We start from the raw sequence: 18,885 nt of genomic DNA, 5'->3' as shown, positions 1-18,885 counted from the left end.
CATACCTCAACACAGACTTACGACAGTCGTAGTGCTCAGGTGATCATAACTCTCATACATCAACAGACTTACGACAGACGTAGTGCTAAGGTGATCATAACTCCCATACCTCAACACAGACTTACAACAGTCGTAGCGCTAAGGTGATCGTAACTCCCATACCTCAACACAGACTTACGACAGTCGTAGTGCTCAGGTGATCATAACTCCCATACCTCAACACAGACTTACGACAGACGTAGTGCGATGGTGATCATAACTCCCATACCCCAACACAGACTTACGACAGTTGTAGTGCTCAGGTGATCGTAACTCCCATACCTGAACACAGACTTACGACAGTCGTAGTGCTCAGGTGATCATAACTCCCATACCTCAACACAGACTTACGACAGTCGTAGTGCTCAGGTGATCATAACTCTCATACATCAACAGACTTACGACAGTCGTAGTGCTCAGGTGATCGTAACTCCCATACCTCAACACAGACTTACAACAGTCGTAGTGCTAAGGTGATCGTAACTCCCATACCTCAACACAGACTTACAACAGTCGTAGTGCTCAGGTGATCGTAACTCCCATACCTCAACACAGACTTACAACAGTCGTAGCGCTAAGGTGATCGTAACTCCCATACCTCAACACAGACTTACAACAGTCGTAGCGCTAAGGTGATCGTAACTCCTATACGTCAACACAGACTTACGACAGTCGTAGTGCTCAGGTGATCGTAACTCCCATACCTCAACACAGACTTACGACAGTTGTAGTGCTATGGTTGCTTCGTACAACGGCATCCAGGACATTAAACAGTCACAATCCATGAAACCCATGCTGCTCGGAGATGACAAACTGGTGAGACAAGAGGATCAGAACTAACTGTACTTCATCAGATTCCATGTTTCTAATGAACGCCAAACAAAATGAAGCCCAACTAATGTAAAACAGGTGCTTGGTGGCCATTACAGTTACATCCACTCTTGCCGATGCAAGAAAGGGGGCAAACATGATTACTGGGTGGAAAAAACAAGTCCCATTTATCATTCAGCTAACCCATCTAACTGAAAACATTCCAGGGTAATTAAACCAACCTAATGATGATCCTCCAAAATAATGACTGACAGATCGAGGGACATTAGTTGCCATAGCAACAGGTTAACAAAAATAATGGAGTGTCAGTCTGCAGAAGAATGAGTGTCTATGAAGACAGAAAATGGTAGAAGAAATATTGAGCTGAGTAAAGACTTGATAACTCATGATCAATACTGCCAACAGTTAATAAATCTGAGCCAGGAAAAACTCTGTATGTCAAGGGTCATGTCGAAACGTCATGAAGGATAACTCAAGCACAACACAACATTTCATCCAGGGGCCATCTCAAAACATGTAATGAAGGATAACTCAAGCACAACACAAAATCTCATCCAGGGGCCATCTCAAAATATGTAATGAAAGATAACACAAGCAATACACAACATCTCTTCAAGGGATAATCTCAACACATGTAATGAAGGATAACTCAAGCACAACACAACATCTCATCCAGGGGCCATCTCAAAACATGTAATCAAGGATAACACAAGCAATACGCAACATCTCTTCAAGGGATAATCTCAACACATGTAATGAAGGATAACACAAGCAATACACAACATCTCATCAAGGGGTCATCTCAAAACATGTAATGAGTGAGTGAGTGAGTGAGTTTGGTTTTACGCCGCTTTTAGCAATATTCCAGCATCATCACGGCGGGGGACACCAGAAATGGGCTTCACACATTGTACCCATGTCGGGAATCGAACCCGGGTCTTCGGCGTGACGAGCGAACGCTTTAACCACTAGGCTACCCGACCGCCCCAATAGATGTAATGAAGGATAACACAAGCAATACACAACATCTCATCCAGGGGCCATCTCAAAACATGTAATGAAGAATAACACAAGCAATACACAACATCTCATCAAGGGGTCATCTCAAAACATGTAATGAAGGATAACACAAGCAATACACAACATCTCATCCAGGGGCCATCTCAAAACATGTAATGAAGGATAACACAAGCAATAAACAACATCTCATCCAGGGGCCATCTCAAAACATGTAATGAAGAATAACACAATCAATACACAACATCTCATCAAGGGGTCATCTCAAAACATGTAATGAAGGATAACACAAGCAATACACAACATCTCTTCCAGGGGTCATCTCAAAACATGTAATGAAGGATAACACAAGCAATACACTACATCTCATCCAGGGGCCATCTCAAAACATGTAATGAAGGATAATACAAGAACAACACATCTCATCAAGGGGCCATCTCAACACATGTAATGAAGGATAACACAAACAATACAAAACATCTCATCAAGGGGTCATCTCAAAACATAAAATGAAAGATAACATAAGCACTACACAACATCTCACCAAGGGACCATCTCAAAACATGTTATAAAGGTAACACAAGCACAACACAACACAACATCTCATCAAGGGACAATCCCAACACACTTGACAGGCATGGAAATTAGCACAAGCCTGATAGTTCTGTTACCATTTTGGGTGGTCTTGCTACATGTTATCACTATTCAGGCAAGTAGACATTCTCAGTTAATTTCCATCCCTGCTTCACAATTTCCAACATCACATCCAGAGGTCAATTAAAAAGCTGTCACACTTTTGACAACTACCCCACAGGGAAACACCACATCCAGTGGCCACTTAAAAAGCTGTCACTTTGGACAATTTCCCCAATAGTGAAACTAAATCAAGTTGTAAAAGGGGAATTTTTCACTCAAAAACACCACATAAAGTAGTCAATCTCAACACTAACCTATATCACCGGTCCGTGACCTCAATAACAATTAGGGGAGTTTTTCACTAAAAAACACCACATAAAACAGCCCATCTCAATAACAATTAGGTGACACGTATCTGTATCAAAATATGGTTGTTATTGCATACCAGTGTCTGGAAATGTCATTTAGAACATAAAAAACAATGCTAAAAACAACTTTCACACCCAGACCTCAGAACCCCTCTATATGACTCACTCGGGGTCTGTGATTGGTCGACAGACAACTAGACCCCCTTACTGTGTTAGATAGACCAGCTGGGAAACTTAACCATCATGTGTCACATCTGTTGGCAATACAATATGTCGGCTAAGGTAATTACGGATTATCTTTTCCCAGTGAATGAATGGTAAATGTCCCAAGCCTTTGGCAAGAGACTTCCAGTATTCAATCACAAGTGACAGATAATTTTCAATTCCAAGTCTGCATAGGTTATCATATATATTACTCATTAGAAACAGAAGATAACGAAGAGAAACATACAAAATGTCAACGTTACAAACTTCACTCAAGACATCAAATTGTTAGGATGACTTAATCTATTGTGACTTTGTCTTTGACCGTTGTCTCACTAACTGAATTGTTAGTTAAACACCACTTGGCAATGATGGAACTTCTTAATTTTCCTATCATTTATCTTTATGATAGAACAATTTCATGAAAAATGTTTGTCACCAGCGGGATTTGAACCCATGAAGTCTGCATGGAAGCCAAACGAAGGCTTCTGCCACAGCGACATGGGAAAAATTGTGTGAAATTAACAACTAAATATTTACTTACATCAGGACTACTGGCTTATACAGTATGTTACTCTTTGCATTCTAGTATTTGTATAGTACTTGTGATTTGGTAGGTTTTCGTTCAACGAAATGAACGGATAGCAACAAAATTACTGTTGTCTTGATCAGGGCTACGTTTGCTCATAATAGGCCGATCAACATGGGCAAGTGCTCAAGTTGGTCCAAATTGAATGGTATATTTGCCCCGGGATAAGCATTTTATAACCCAAATTGGCAAAGTGCAAGGTGCCCATGCGAAAGGCTCGGGGGACAGATTCCACATGCTTCACACAGGGCCCCTCGTGGTTTAATTAACCATTTCAACGATTAGACACTAGGTCCTCGTGGTCTAACCTATACATAATGAACAATGGACGACGTCATTACTGCTCTGAACAATGCAGCTGTCATGGATTATCGTTGCAACTGAGAATTGCTAAACTGCACATGTACAATTATCAGAAAGTTATGTAATACGGCAGTGTATGTTATTGTTGACAAATTATTGTAACAGTGTTACATTGTTTCTGTTGAGATTCGGTAGAGGCTCACTGCATTTTATTTGGGCAGTGATAAGTCGTTAGGAATGTAGTACTATTTAAGGTAAGCAGTCGTCAGGAAGTTACTATATTTAGATGCTAGAGTGGTGTGGTAACTTGCGGAAATGACGAGAAGCGCCCAGCATTGTATAGTCTTACAGCACTGTGTAGAAAGTTCTGGAAGCTAGTTAGACAGTATATAAAAGGGGACAAGAGCATGCCTCTAGCATCTCTCACACATTTTGTCTCTCAAACAATTCCATCACATTAAGATCAGCTTTCACGTGAGGATCGTTCATAATCCCTGATTCCCTGCCTAGCTCATCATGGAAGCTTGACCACTTTTGCTGCTGGATGAATATATATTATTATCACTGACTTTTGCTATCACCATTGTATTTTCGTATTTGATACTGACCACTGCCATCACATTATGTATTGCCAGTGAATATTGTACCACCACTCTATTGTTTACTGCCATTGCAATTGCAGTGCAGAAATTTGTATTGATTTGTAAACATAGTGAATTTTGTAATACATTTGTTGATTGTATACCACTTGTTGGCTGTTTTTTGGTCTCACACTAAGTTCTTCTCTGTAGATTTCTGGATTAACATACAGTCGTGAAAGGTTGTTCTGACATGACCTAGCTGTGATGGGATGCCCTTGGCGCTAGCGAGAACTTGTATCTGATTTTAATGAGATTGAGGTAATCTTAGCATGTGATAAATCCTGTTTTACTTTATTTAAAGCATCAATTGTTTATTGTTAAGCTAGTTTATCTCTGCAGTCGTTGTAATATGCAGCTACCAGCCGACACATCTCGCATCAAAACACGGGCTGTGTACTCGTGGGCAGATGACCACTGAGTACGCTGATCACTGTGTCGGATTAACGAGACTAATTAATGAGTGATTTCGGTAATTCGTTGCAAATTAGGTGTGTGGGAGTCGGAGTGCAAGTCTAAAGAGCACTGATATATTCGGTTCCCATCATTAGTGTCGGATAATGCCGAATGTCGGATTAACGAGTGTCGGATTAACAAGAGTTGTCTGTATTGTTTCAATTTGGGAATAGACACATAACAGTTATCACACCAATATCATCATTGCCAAAATCATCATTACCCAATCCATTTTTAGTTGCATTGCTACAAATACACACAAACAATTTCAAGATCCAAACAGCATTACAACACACTGCATAATTACAAACTTTTTTGAATATGGATCTCTATTTCTTTACAGATCTTAATTTACTGATGGAATATAGGCATCACACATGCATGAGCTCTGTCTACTGTGTGAATAATGCACGACAAGGTGCTACATCGCACTTATTGCTAAGAAGTCACGTATACCGCTATTGTGTTTGTACAACACGTACCACACAAGGGACAGCACATGAACAAACACACATTAAAAGTCACCTGAAACAACATTTCAAACAGAATTATTTCAAAACAATATTGGTTCAAAATACCCAATAGACTGGACCCAAGGGAATAAAAATATGTTGAATACACAAAGCAAACCATCAATACTAGGGCTGGGACGAGTCCAAATTTACTACCCGGGTACCCGACCTCTTATTACCCAACCCTACCCGGGTACCGTATATCACTGTGTATAAGACGAGTTTTTCGTACCTAAAATGAGGGGGTTAAGAAGGGGGGTCGTCTTATACACGGAGTCGAAGATCTCACATTTTTTTCCACTGGCGATGTCAACCGGCGTCCGATAGCCAGCCCAGCATTTGACAATAAAACTTCGCATTTCGTCCTAAATAACTGTTCCACTGTAGGTCTCAAGAGTTGGGAACACAATGTCTAATTGGGAACAGTTTAACTGTAGCCCTGGCAGAAACTGTTTCGATACATGCATGAAACCAGAGACCATATAATAGATATATGGTCTCTTATGAAATGATCGAATCATGTGTACACTGAAGTTGATTTATAAGTCAAAAGGAATGTGTGTATCACCAGAAAGAAATACGAACATTAGCGACTTGTAGTGTAACCACTGAGCTAAAGTGAGTTTTTGTCATTAAACAATATATCACGTGACTAACCACGGGTCCGGGTAGTACTGTGGGTACCACTCAGGACCCATGTACCCGAGTTACCCGTCCCAGCCCTAATCAATACCCAATGTGAATGACAACTTGTGCATTCAGAGTAAATAGTCAAAGGCTTAAAAAACTTTCTGGAGCTACAGTGAAGCCCTATTTATCCAGACTGTATGGTTTCTAGTGAATTTGTTTGGGTTAACAAATGTCCAGATTAACAAAATCTTATTATGGACAGTTTGTTTTGTTTGTGGTTTAATGCAACACTCAACAATTTTCCAGCCATATTACATCAGCAAATAGACTCGTGAAGATCAAGGGTAGAATAGGTCTTCAGCAACCCATGCGTTGTCGTAAGAGACGACTAACGGGATCGGGTGGTCAGGCTAGTTGACTTGGTTGATGCATGTCATCGAATCCCAATTGTGTGGATCGATGCTCATGATGGTAATCACTCAATTGCCTGGTCCAGACATGATTATTTACAGACCGACGTCATAAAGGTAGAATATTGCTGAATGCAGCGTTAACAACAAACATACAAACAATACAGCAGCCTATTAATAATCAAATCAGGACCAGACATTCCAGTGATTGATATGATAAGCAACGATCCACCCCATTGGGGTAGGCTGACACCCAAGTCAACAATGACAACCATACGATCCGTAAAGTCACCCCATACACCATGACTAGGTCGGCGGGGATCGTGTCTACCCCGCAATAACCAACAGGCTGTTGGCAGATCGTAATGTTGAAAACATGTAAATGTTCCTGAGAAAAACCTAATTTGGGTTTGAGTTGGAATAGCATTCAAAATCTTGAAAAGTACATTTTTGGAGAAAACAGCACGAAGCTCTATAGTAAATGGGAATGTCCCAAACTACACTAATAAAGTATTCATTACACACCCCACCGCCACCCACCACACCCACCCTCTCTCTCTATCGACTTCCACTCTCCCCATTTTATCTCTTCTCTTTTCCTTTCTCCCTCCTTATATTTCATTTTTCACAATTTAATCTACGACTAAACAGGGTCAGTTTCTCTATCACAATGTCGAATGAATAATGAAAAGGAAGAGCGATTGTTATAAGCATGTTTCACCAAATCACCAATTGACTCACCTGAACATCTAAACCATAAGCCAGCCAAGCTAAAACTAAGTGAAAATAGTGCCTGCCTGTAGGCTTGTGTCAGGTAGATTTCACGTTGGGCCAGTGGTTTCAAATTTGTGTGGGTCCTTATCAGGTTATGGCCTGCAGTGAATTTGCGTCTCAATTTATTTGTCACAATCAGCTGCAGTCTTTTTTAAATAAGGGCCTGAAGAGTCTAGTCAGGGCCTGAGGCTTCTAAAGTGGGTCCTGGCAATTTTTATTTATTTCGAACACAATGTGAAAATGCCTTTGAAATATATTTACAACAAGCAGACATTGGAAAAATCCTTTTTGACAAGACTTTGAACATGACGTAAAATATCCACATCCACTCCATGTATTTTTAATAATCATGCTTTCAATATTTGCTGCAAGCACTGTAACACAGGGAAATCAATAACAGGTGATGTTTTATGCCAATATTCTAATGCACTTCACTTATCAAATTGGTGGCATTCGGTGCAAAACGTAATGATGCTGTCAACATTGTAATGGTTATTATCTTTGGAAACCGAGGCAATCAGAGAAATCATTTCAAGTCCAAATCCCTTCAAATCTCCTTACCTGAAGTTTATAAGCTGTGCAATCAAACAGTGATTCTGTTATTCGTGTTAGTTATGCCGTATATACTAACAGAAGTGAAATTGGGTTTAATGTTGCATTTAAGATACGAGGGGTGTTCATTAAAGATTTCCCCTAAACCACTTAGGGTTATCATATTTGGTTGAAATTTCACATGTGTAATGATACATGTATCTATGGGTTATGTCTGAATTTGCGGCACCGAAACTATTAATCTTACCACTTTTACAGGTGTTATGATCGAGTAGGGTGTGACAATGGAGCCAGTAGAATACCGAGCAGTGATTAGGTTTTTATATTTGAAAGGTCACACACCAAAAGAAACTTTCGATGAAATGAAAGCAACTTATGGGGAAGATGCCCCATCATATGACGTTGTTAAACACTGGCATCGCCAGTTCAAGTGTGGTCGGACATCTGTGGAATCAGCTGCCATTCCTGGTCGCCCCCATTCAGCCATTGATGAGGACACTATCAATCAAGTGGAGACCGCCATTTTGGCAGACAGACGTATAACTGTTCGCCAGTTAGCACAAGATGTCAAGATCAGTGTAGGGTCTGTGGATAAATCATCCATGACAATTGGAACATGCATAAGGTGTCTGCACGATTGATTCCCAGGTTGCTCACACCTTTCCAAAAGCAGGAACGAGTCAATTGCTCAAAGGATCTTTTGGACATGTGCCAAAAAAACAGGCAAACTTTTTTGACAGACTTATCACACAGGATGAAACATGGGTCCATCACTATGATCCTGAGACTAAAGTTCAGTCGATGCAATGGAAGCATGTGGAGTCACCCCCCCCAAAGAAGGCACGTGTACAACCCTCTGGAGGCAAGGTCATGCTCACGGTGTTTTGGGACCAGCACTGAGTAGTGATGATGGATTTCTTGACAAAGGGTACCACAATTACAGGAGCTTATTATGCTTCACTGCTGTGGAAATTGCGGGACGCTATCAAGCTTAAGAGGCGTGGCATGCTGACCAAGGGTGTCCGTCTCCTGCAAGACAATGCTCCAGTACACAACTCTCATGTTGCCCAGACAGAAGCGCGGTCCTGTGGCTATGAAATCCTTCCACATCCTCCTTACTCTCCTGACCTTGCACCATCTGACTTCCACCTCTTTCCAACCATGAAGTCATTTTTGAAGGGAAAACGTTTCACAGATGATGAACCACTGATTTCTGAAGGCAAGTCCTAGTTTGAGACGCAAAATGAGGGCTTTTACAAGCGAGGTCTCCATAGTTGCATAAAACGATGGGAGAAGTGTGTAACTCTTGGTGGTTCCTATGTGGAGAAAGACTAATACCTATGACAAGTTTCATTCCACTAGGTCCATCGGAATCGGGTCAGGGGAAATCTTTAATGAACACCCCTCGTAACTGCACTTACATAGTGACCAACCAACCAAGCTATACCAATGTAAAGTATTTGCCTGTATCCTTGCATACCTTATTTATAAGAATTAAGCTACATACAGATAGGAAAAGAGCTGACAATCACATGTTTGACCCCCATTGCCTCTGTAAACTTGCGCTAGACTTGAGTGACGTCACCTGTGTTCCAACACCTGATTGGTTGGTACTTTAGCAGGTTTCATTGAATCAGAAGCCACGTGTGGTGCAGTCCTCATCCTAATAGTCTTGCAGGTCGCCGCCATTAAAACTAAAAGTTTAAGACCTATTCACTAAATACAGTGATAGAAATTGGCATTAGTCCTATAGTTCTTGCCAAACTGCCCAATAGTTAAGGTATCATAAGGACTTGTAGACATTTGCCATTTTTAAGGGTTTTGCTACATGTTATCATTACAAGAACTGGTGGACAAAAAATGTTAGTTTCTATCGCTGTTTAATATGAATGTTTGTCAAATTATAACATATTTTAGCGTGTTTTACAGAAACATTCACACTACTTTACTCTTACTTTGCATCATGAAAATCACCGGCCAAAATTGTGAGTGACAATGGACTGTTCGGTTATGTGTACAGTACTTCACATAAACCCAGTGTTGCCAGGTCGGATGTGCACACTGTCAAGATGATGCCAGACCTATCTTCATAATGCGACATACCCGAGAAGATCCGGGGTAGAAGAGGTCTTCAGCAACCCATGCTTGCTGTAAAAGGCAACAATGCTTGTCGTAAGAGGTGACTAACGGACTGGGGTGGTCAGGCTTGCTGACTTGGTTGATGTATGTCATTGTAGCCCAATTGCGTATATCAATGCTCATGATGTGAATCACTGGTTTGTCTGGTCCAAACTGGATTATTTACAGGCCATATCATATAGCTGGAATATTGCTGACTGTGGCATTAAACAACAAACAAACAAACAAACAAACAAACAAACAAACAAACTAACAAACCATAAGACATATCATGATCAATATGGCTGTTTGAAACAGGTGCCGTTCGTATTCAGGGTATTTGACGATATATGTGAAATTTCATCACACTACATTACCAAGGATAAGTGTACTATTTCCTTGATTAAAAATTCAATGGCTGATTAATTATCACTGCCATGGTTTAGTCATACCAAACACATTTTCCTATCTATTGCTGATCACTCGCGATAGGTCAATGAAACACATAAAAACAAAAATACTTAAAAATAATTAATGACACTAACTGAGAAATGGAAATTGCTTTTTGTTAAAAAATTGCCAATCCTGGAGCAGACCTCGAGGGCAGAGTGATAGTTCATATTTCTGTCAATTATTGATCAGACAGCCTACCGGTATTCATGAAGCTGTATTAGCTAAGACGAATCTTAGCGACTTACAACTAAAATTATGACTGCCATTAGAGCTACTGTTAAACATGCTGAAACGGTCTTAAACCCACAACAACATTGTCTTACTTACAACAAACATCTTAGCCATTCATCTTTTTTGTGATGGTATATAAAATAATCAGGGGTCCCTATGACATCATTAGTTATTCAGACAATTACCGAAACATATAAATGCATACATGAATTTCTACTTAAATATGTATGTACATATACCGTATTCAACGTAATAAGCGCCCAGAGCGCTCTCAAAATTAGAAATAGGGGCCTCTTATTAGAATAAAATTTTGGTGAAAAAAAAAACAGAGTTGAAAGATCGTAAATTTCGTGGTTTATGCCTACAGCCTGAAATGATACAAATATTATACACGACAGATATATTTTTCCAGAATTTAATTGCCCGTAATTAAGGGTGCATATAACACACGAGTGCGTATTATACACGGATAAAAAAGTACATTGGGATTGTTCACTAGCCAATATATTATCAAATCTTGCCGTGGGCGCTTATTAGAGCGGGGTGCTTATTACATCGAATACGGTAACTTTTTAAGATAAATAATAAAACTGCATTAGGAGATAGATGTTGATGTAATGATGAATGCTGACTTTCACTCTTCTTCACTACAGGGTGGATTCATTCCTACATTATTACCGGTATGTACAATTGATCAATGAAGGATGACATCGTAAAGCTGCTATCCTTAATAGATAGATCTAGCAAGTATTGAAGATTAATATACATACCATATTCGACGTAATAAGTGCCCAGGGCGCTCTAAAAACTAGAAATAGGGGGCTCTTATTAGAATATTATTTTGGTGAAAAAAACAGAGTTAAAGGATAAATTTCGTGGTTTATGCTGACAGCCTGAAATGTTTATATACGACAGATATATTTTTCCAGAATTTAATTGCCCATAATTAAGGGTGCATATAACACACGAGTGTGTATTATACGCGAATAAATAAGTTTTGTGTACATTGATCAATCGGAAGGGGTGCTAATTGGGATTGTTCACTAGCCAATATATTAGCAAATATCGCCGTGGGCGCTTATTAGAGCGGGGCGCTTATTACGTCGATTACGGTAATTCTAAAAAAAGAAAATGTGACAAACAATATATGAATAAATAAGTAGCTATGACCGCGAGTTTATGACAAGTGGCAAGACCAGTTTTGCTCTCAGTCAGCATTGAAGAAACCAAGTCACATTTGCAGGATGTCACAAGTATGATGCAAGTATGTCATAACGTATGTCATAACGTTGCGCTATATACGGACTCGCACATTTTGCTATGTTCTTTTCATTCAGTATAAAAACACACCTGCAACTTGGAATATGACCGGATTAAACAAAGCTAGGACGATATGAGTCAGCGATAGAAACTAACATGTTTAGTCCACTAGTCCTTATAATGAAAACATATAGCAAAACCCTTTAAAATGGCAAATTTCTACTGGTCCTTATACCTCAACTATCGGGCAGTTTGGCAAGGACTCTAAGACTAGTGCCAATTTCTAACGCTGTGAGTGCACTGCTCAGCCTCAGAAAAGAACAAGGTTTAACTCAAACAACAACTTACATGTACTTCATCCTTGAAACTCCAAACAACAACTTACATGTACTTCATCCTTGAAACTCCAAACAATGAAAATAGCACTGTAAGTATCCTGTATGTTCAGGATATCCTCGTGATATCCTGTAAGCTATCTCCTGTAAACTGTCACGATATAGCATCTAACATCCAGCAAAACAAAAACATGGCTACCAGGACATGGAAAAAAGGCATAATATCGGCATGTTGTGATGTAGCCTTGTGACACACACAGAAATGACTAAACATTTGTTCTGGGATTGCAGCAAAGTAAAAGCGATCTGGACAGCGCTGGAACTTTGGCTAAATACCAGCGCTCAAATCAAAGCAAAAATCACCAAACAATATGTTTTGGATACCAATTCAGAAGTAATGACCCATTAAATCTGATAATTATTCTTTGCAAAAGTCTTATTTTCTCACGTAAAGACAAAGTATATTCCATCGTTCCAGATCTTCCAGAATGAACTGAAGCAGTATTACTTCATCTCCAAATGCACAGCACTATAAGTGGGAATTCAGACAGATTCTATAAATATTGGTCATCATGCCATACACTTTTTTAGTAACATGGAAGTAACTGTTTTTCTGTTTTGTAAAAAAAATATGAAATGAAACAAATAAAAAATTATTTTAAAAAATGATATCGGCATGGCTACATTTCAGAAACAGACTGATTGCATCACACACTCTGAGCAAACATCCTTGAGGACATAATTTGAGTGAATTTAAAATAATATTACTGCAATCTCATCAAACCCAGATCTTTTACTCCAATACGATGCTTCTCTGCATCCACATCTGAGCATCTCTGTAATATATAGTATATAGAATATCTGTACGGTGATGGTGGAAAATACACCAGCAAGTGTAGTAGATGTCATTGTAAACATTTTATATCAATCTCAACAGATATATTTTATTACATTGGTTTACCATCTACAAAAAACACTATGATTTCTGTCTGCAAATGACGTTAAGTATTTTTTCACACAACACCGAAAGGACTACATATTTTTCAAACAGCACGTCAAATTAACTTAATTAACAAGGTGCTCACTCCATTTTTTATATGGAAAGGGTTTTGTTGCTTTAATATGATGATGATGATGATGATGATGATGATGATGATGATGATGATATCAAAGGGAAACAACTCCAACTCCATATGAAGTAGCTGCCCTTGACAAGAAAAGGTCAGGGTCATTGCCATAACATGCAAACATGCTGCTATGCTGCTATGAAACTATCTTATTTGGTACAGCAATTACTTGAATTTCAAACAAGTCATATACATGTGACAAATATGTCTGAGTCTACTCTATTTTCTTTTGGCATCATTTATGGACATTCTAAGATAAATGTACTGAACCAAACAAACTTTAACTAGTGGAAGCCTCGGTGGCTGAATTGGTTAGATTGCTGACTTTTGTGTACTAGCGATTTGGTGCCTCACTTTGAGAGTGTGGGTTCGAATCCTGTATTGGATTCAACCCAAAAAGTACTAGAATCTGTACATTACTAAAAAAGTGTCATCCCAAATATAACATTTGTTACATTTTGACCACTTTCTTAATGGCACTGTGTATTCAAAACTTTAACTAGACTCTGGCTTCAGGATAGCAGCTGGCGTCACAGGATATGGCAAAGCACATCTGTGACTTTAGCCACTAGTCCAAAGCCCAAGTCTTGTCATATTTCTTTCGGTTGAGTAAGCTAAAAGTCAATACATTAACAATAAGACCTACTGAAAGTGACGTCGAATGACAGGTTCAGGCAAGTACTCAAAATGATTTTGGCACTCACAGTAAGACAATCACCTGTTGTAGGGGTTCGACTGAAGAGGGCAGGGTTCAACTGGCCACAGGATTTTGTATCCTATACACATATCAACTGAGAATGGAATAATTTTTTTATTTGAAGTTTACAGGATATATGGCTTTTCCATTGGACGAGAGGTAAGTCACTTGACCGCAAAATTGACGTTCATAAGTGTATGAACGACACAATTTGACGTTCATACGTTTTTCACAAGACTGTGTTCTTGAAATGACATAAACACTGATGGACTACTTCCACATTCCTGGGGAAACCCCTGGGAATTCCCTAGCACGAAAACATACATAAGTGTTCTTTCTGACCTTTTTGAACCTTTATTCTTGGTCTCAGCGTTTCAGTATACATTGAGAAATGTCAGAGAGCGTGACTGCATGATTGTTCACGAATATCCTCGCTACGGCCCATCCTAATGAGCAAACGAAGAAATGCACATCCAAACTATCGTAGTATCGACTCGATCCGTGTCTAGGCTGACAGTGACCGTCTCCAGCAATCTACGAATTTACCTTAGTGTCTGTTTGAGGCATCTTTATTCACCTTTCAATGATCGGCCAGTTGAACAATGATGACTAACACATGTAACCGCCACAGGTTCATTAACAACTTCGGAAATCTCACCCGTCACTTTTATCATGTCGGCCATTTTGACGTCTTGTACTTGATGTAAATGTATTATGACGCGCTGTCATTGTGACTGACTTACTGAGGTAGTTCTTTACAGACCTTTCTCATCTAATGGTAATATTATTTGAACACATGTGTTGTTTAAGATGTTTCTGAAGAGCAAGTTATGCATCCATATGCTCATGTCACCTCTCTTTTTGAGGAACTATTTTATTCCGCGATATAGCTGGTTTTTGTATGGCTGTCAGTGTAAACATGAAGTCACACGTACTAAATAAAATTGTGTTTAGATCCTTTGAGGTGAGAAATTGTGATAAATTTTTTTATAAGAAGTGACTTTCACTTTGTCTCTGACGTTCATACAGTTTGGCCCTCACTCTATGAAGGTTCATACTCCAATGAACTCACACAAAGTGAAGGTCAATTCTTAAATAATTTACATTGCTAAACATGTTACTGTTTGAATCAGTAGAACTCAAACTTGTAGATTGCATGTGACATACAACTGGCACTTGTATTCTGGTATGAAATACACTCAAAGTTCAAAGTGTCAGAGTTCAAACCAATTTATTGAAGGCTTAACTCTTCTGAGCATGTGAAATTATATGAAATCAGTAAAATCTTTGCAAATCATGTGAAGTGTGCCATATATCGCCGGCCTTGGATCTCTCTGTTCATGTCACTTTATCTGAGAGTGTCTCTTTAATCAAGTCCTCTAGTTGACCAGAATGTCCCTTTAACCAAGACATGCAACATGTGTGTCACCATGACAACATCAGAATAGTAAACCATACACTTGTCAATGTGAGCATCATGTCTGATCACCATGACAACACTGAAGAAGTAAAACACACCTGTCAACGTGAGCATCATAACTGATCACCATGACAACATTGAAAAGTAAAACAATCGCCTGTCATAACTGACATTCATGACAATGTCGAAGACATACAACACTTACCTGTCAACACGAGGGTCGTATCTGATTACCAGGACAATTTCTGAGAAGTAAAACACTGCCACGCCAGCCATCAACCAGAGTATATTCATGATGCTAAATACAGAATCCTTCCGACGGTATTTGCCAAACTTCGCCTCAAATTTCTTCTGAGTCGCTGGGTCAATCTGACTGGAGAGTTTGCCAACATTGTTACCACTGTATCGGTCAGGGTCCTCGAGTGCATCTGCAACATAACATTGCAAGAAAATTGCAGCAATCATAGGTACAGAAGATCACCTTCACTGAAAGACTCATTTTAATACAATATTACAACAGTGTGGATGTGAGTAAATAATTCTGTGGAAAGGAACTTAAAGTTTTAAAATAACAATATTAATCAGATACTGTCGAAACCCCGTTATCTTGACCCTATTCTCAAGTACTGACCAATCTCATTAAAATCAGATCTTAGTTCTCGCTACCGCTAAGCAAAGATCTGAGGATCCCATTAGGGGTCACGTCAGAACGACCTTTCATCCGACCAATCAGAGCGTCGCTTACTAGATCATGAAAGTAACAGTGGGAATGTGATTTCTAATCATTCAACCTCGAAAACTTTAACACAGGGAATTCCGAACGATTAATGACTGAATCCATACAATCTAGACCATCTATTAGCCATTCCAGAATGATCTTTCGTTCAGGTTTCAAGTTTTAATCGAGAATTTGTCAAAATATGTTTCTAAATGTAGTCTCCAATTTACATTTGTGCCGTAAATCACTAAAAAGCTGCCTTCTGATTGGCTAATGTCGACTTCTTGTCAGTCATTCCATTGGATGGTCAAAGTTTGCACAAGGTCGGTTTGAGGGGACCAATAATGGGATGTCCTCAGATCTTTGTTCAGCAGTAGCGAGAACTAAGATCTGGTTTTAATGAGATTGCAGTACAGACCGCCTTACTATATAATGTGCATGGCTCGTTATCTCGAATGTCTGGATATCTCAAAGTTGCAAGGAAATTCTGAGTACAGCCTGATATACACAGTTTGATGGTAAACCCATCGCGAGGGTCCCCATCAGCCACTCTAAATACAATCAGCCATTTCAGATAAAAACAGCCCCATGACGTGAGTCGTAGCCTTTGTTAGCCTGGTCTAACTTTGACATGCCGATCTCGCTAGCACATGAGCGTCACATGATGTAAACATCCTAGCTTGTAGCAGCCATGAACGCCTTGTCAGACAGAAAAGCAACAGAAAACTGATAGTGGTATGTGATAATAAATGGCAATAGATCACTAAAATATACGTTTCGAAAAGTCTATAAAAAATTAAACACAGATGAACAATTAACACCCAAAACCTGCATCTACGTGTGTGTGGCCACAACTAACCCCATCTCATACACTCACAGCCGTCTTCTTCGTGGTTACAGAAAGAGGCGAAGTTTATGGATGGCTTATCAGCATGATTATCATTATGTCATTTGTATCAAACTCAAAGTGAAGCTATGGCAGCAATGGGTCCAGGGCATTTAACATTTAAACAATTGAGATGTTGTATACTGGATCAGCGAGGCTGACATGGTTAATACAGATTGATATGTGACATTATATATACACAAATGATTCCAGCCTTGTGTAACGTAACACTGATGTCACAACAGCTGCATTATGAATGTTTGTGATATTAAGTGCTTAAATTTTGTAGATTTCCAGCTCATGTAACTGTAGCAGGGTGTGGAGTCATCCAACAGATGACATCCTTACCTTGTCAGCTTGCTGACGGGGTTAACCTCTTTGTTCATGTGGACAAGGCGTCCAACCTCTGATCAGAAGGTCTGTGGTTCAAATCCCATCAAGGGACTCGGAAATGTTATGGCCGTTACATTGGTGCCCAACATGGGGCTGAGCACGTTCATATCAAATTTGAGCAAAATAAGCCTCAGTACCCTACAATGCAGCCCGGGACGTGCCTTCTGTTGACGGGGTAGTATGTAGCAGGGTGTGGATTCATCTGACAGATGACATCCTTACCTTGTCAGCTTGCTGACGGGGTTAACCTCTTTGGTCATGTGGACAAGGCGTCCGACCTCTGATCAGAAGGCCAGGATCCTATTACGGGACAAGGAAATTTTATGGCCAACCCTTAAACATAACCAACCCTATAGATACTAATAAATACTCTGTTGGAAATTAAGGGAATCCTGGTAGGGCTTGTATGGGTAACTCCGGTACTTGGGTCATGCTGGGTCCAGAGAAGGACCTGGGTACCCACAGGACTACCCAGACCCATGCTAGTCATGTGATACATTACATAATGACAATAACAATAAAACTCAATACTTACACATCAAGTCATTTATGTTCACATTTCTTTTATGACTGTGTATGCATTCCTTCCAACATGTACATGTTTGAGTAAAGATATAGCTTCAGTCAACTTCAGTGTATTCATGATCTGATCATTTTATTCATGTATCTAAACAGTTTTTTGGCCAGGGTTCTGGTAAAACAATTCCCAATCAGACAATCTCTATCCAACTCAAGAGCCCTACAGTGGGCACCTGGGTAGTAAAGTTGTACTTGTCTCGACCCTAGGTCCTGAGGTCCATGAGGCTTCCTCCCAATTCCAATAGTCCTAGTATAGTTTCTATTTCAATCTTGGGACCCTCTCAATCTGACATCCAACATTTGCTAGGGTCATGACAACGACACCTTGTACTTCATGCTTTATTATTTCAAACACTGCATATACAATATATCAGAGTCGAGCAGTTTCTTCGGATGAATGGTCTATCTGGATAAATAATTTGTGAAGAAAACATTTTATTGCGTGGATCTTATAGAAATAGGTGCCGCTCGAAAACTGGACAACTTGAATTAATCGACAACTATTTACGTGTCATGGTCAATGAGGTTTAACTTCGGGGAAATGAGACATTGTGTTTTTCCTGTGTACATATCTACCTGGGTCAATTTGCTTCAGAAACTGTCCAGCGATTCTAGCCTGAACTTTTCTTTGAAACACTTCCCTGGAATCGTCTGACGTCGCCATTTTGATACAACTTGGATACGGTATTTATTCACAGTATATATTCTC

At 39.6% G+C, this 18,885-nt stretch overlaps 1 protein-coding gene across 1 annotated transcript in view; it reads right to left on the bottom strand.

The window, feature by feature from the left end:
* The window catches only part of LOC124129264 (transmembrane protein 128-like), a 92,267-nt gene extending 73,382 nt beyond the window's left edge, over positions 1 to 18,885 (bottom strand). The window contains exons 1-2 of the mRNA XM_048393249.1: positions 18,753 to 18,885; positions 15,806 to 16,028 (exon numbers count right to left, since the gene is read on the bottom strand). Coding sequence (XP_048249206.1) covers positions 15,806 to 16,028; positions 18,753 to 18,840 — 311 coding nt within the window. The 5' untranslated portion in view covers positions 18,841 to 18,885. The remainder of the gene's footprint in view (positions 1 to 15,805; positions 16,029 to 18,752) is intronic.

Source organism: Haliotis rufescens, unplaced genomic scaffold (genome assembly GCF_023055435.1).
Source record: "Haliotis rufescens isolate VD_foot unplaced genomic scaffold, xgHalRufe1.0.p SCAF_12, whole genome shotgun sequence".
Classification (NCBI taxonomy): domain Eukaryota; kingdom Metazoa; phylum Mollusca; class Gastropoda; order Lepetellida; family Haliotidae; genus Haliotis; species Haliotis rufescens.
Note: the sequence above shows the minus strand (reverse complement) of the source record. Positions and strands in the feature narration are given on the sequence as shown.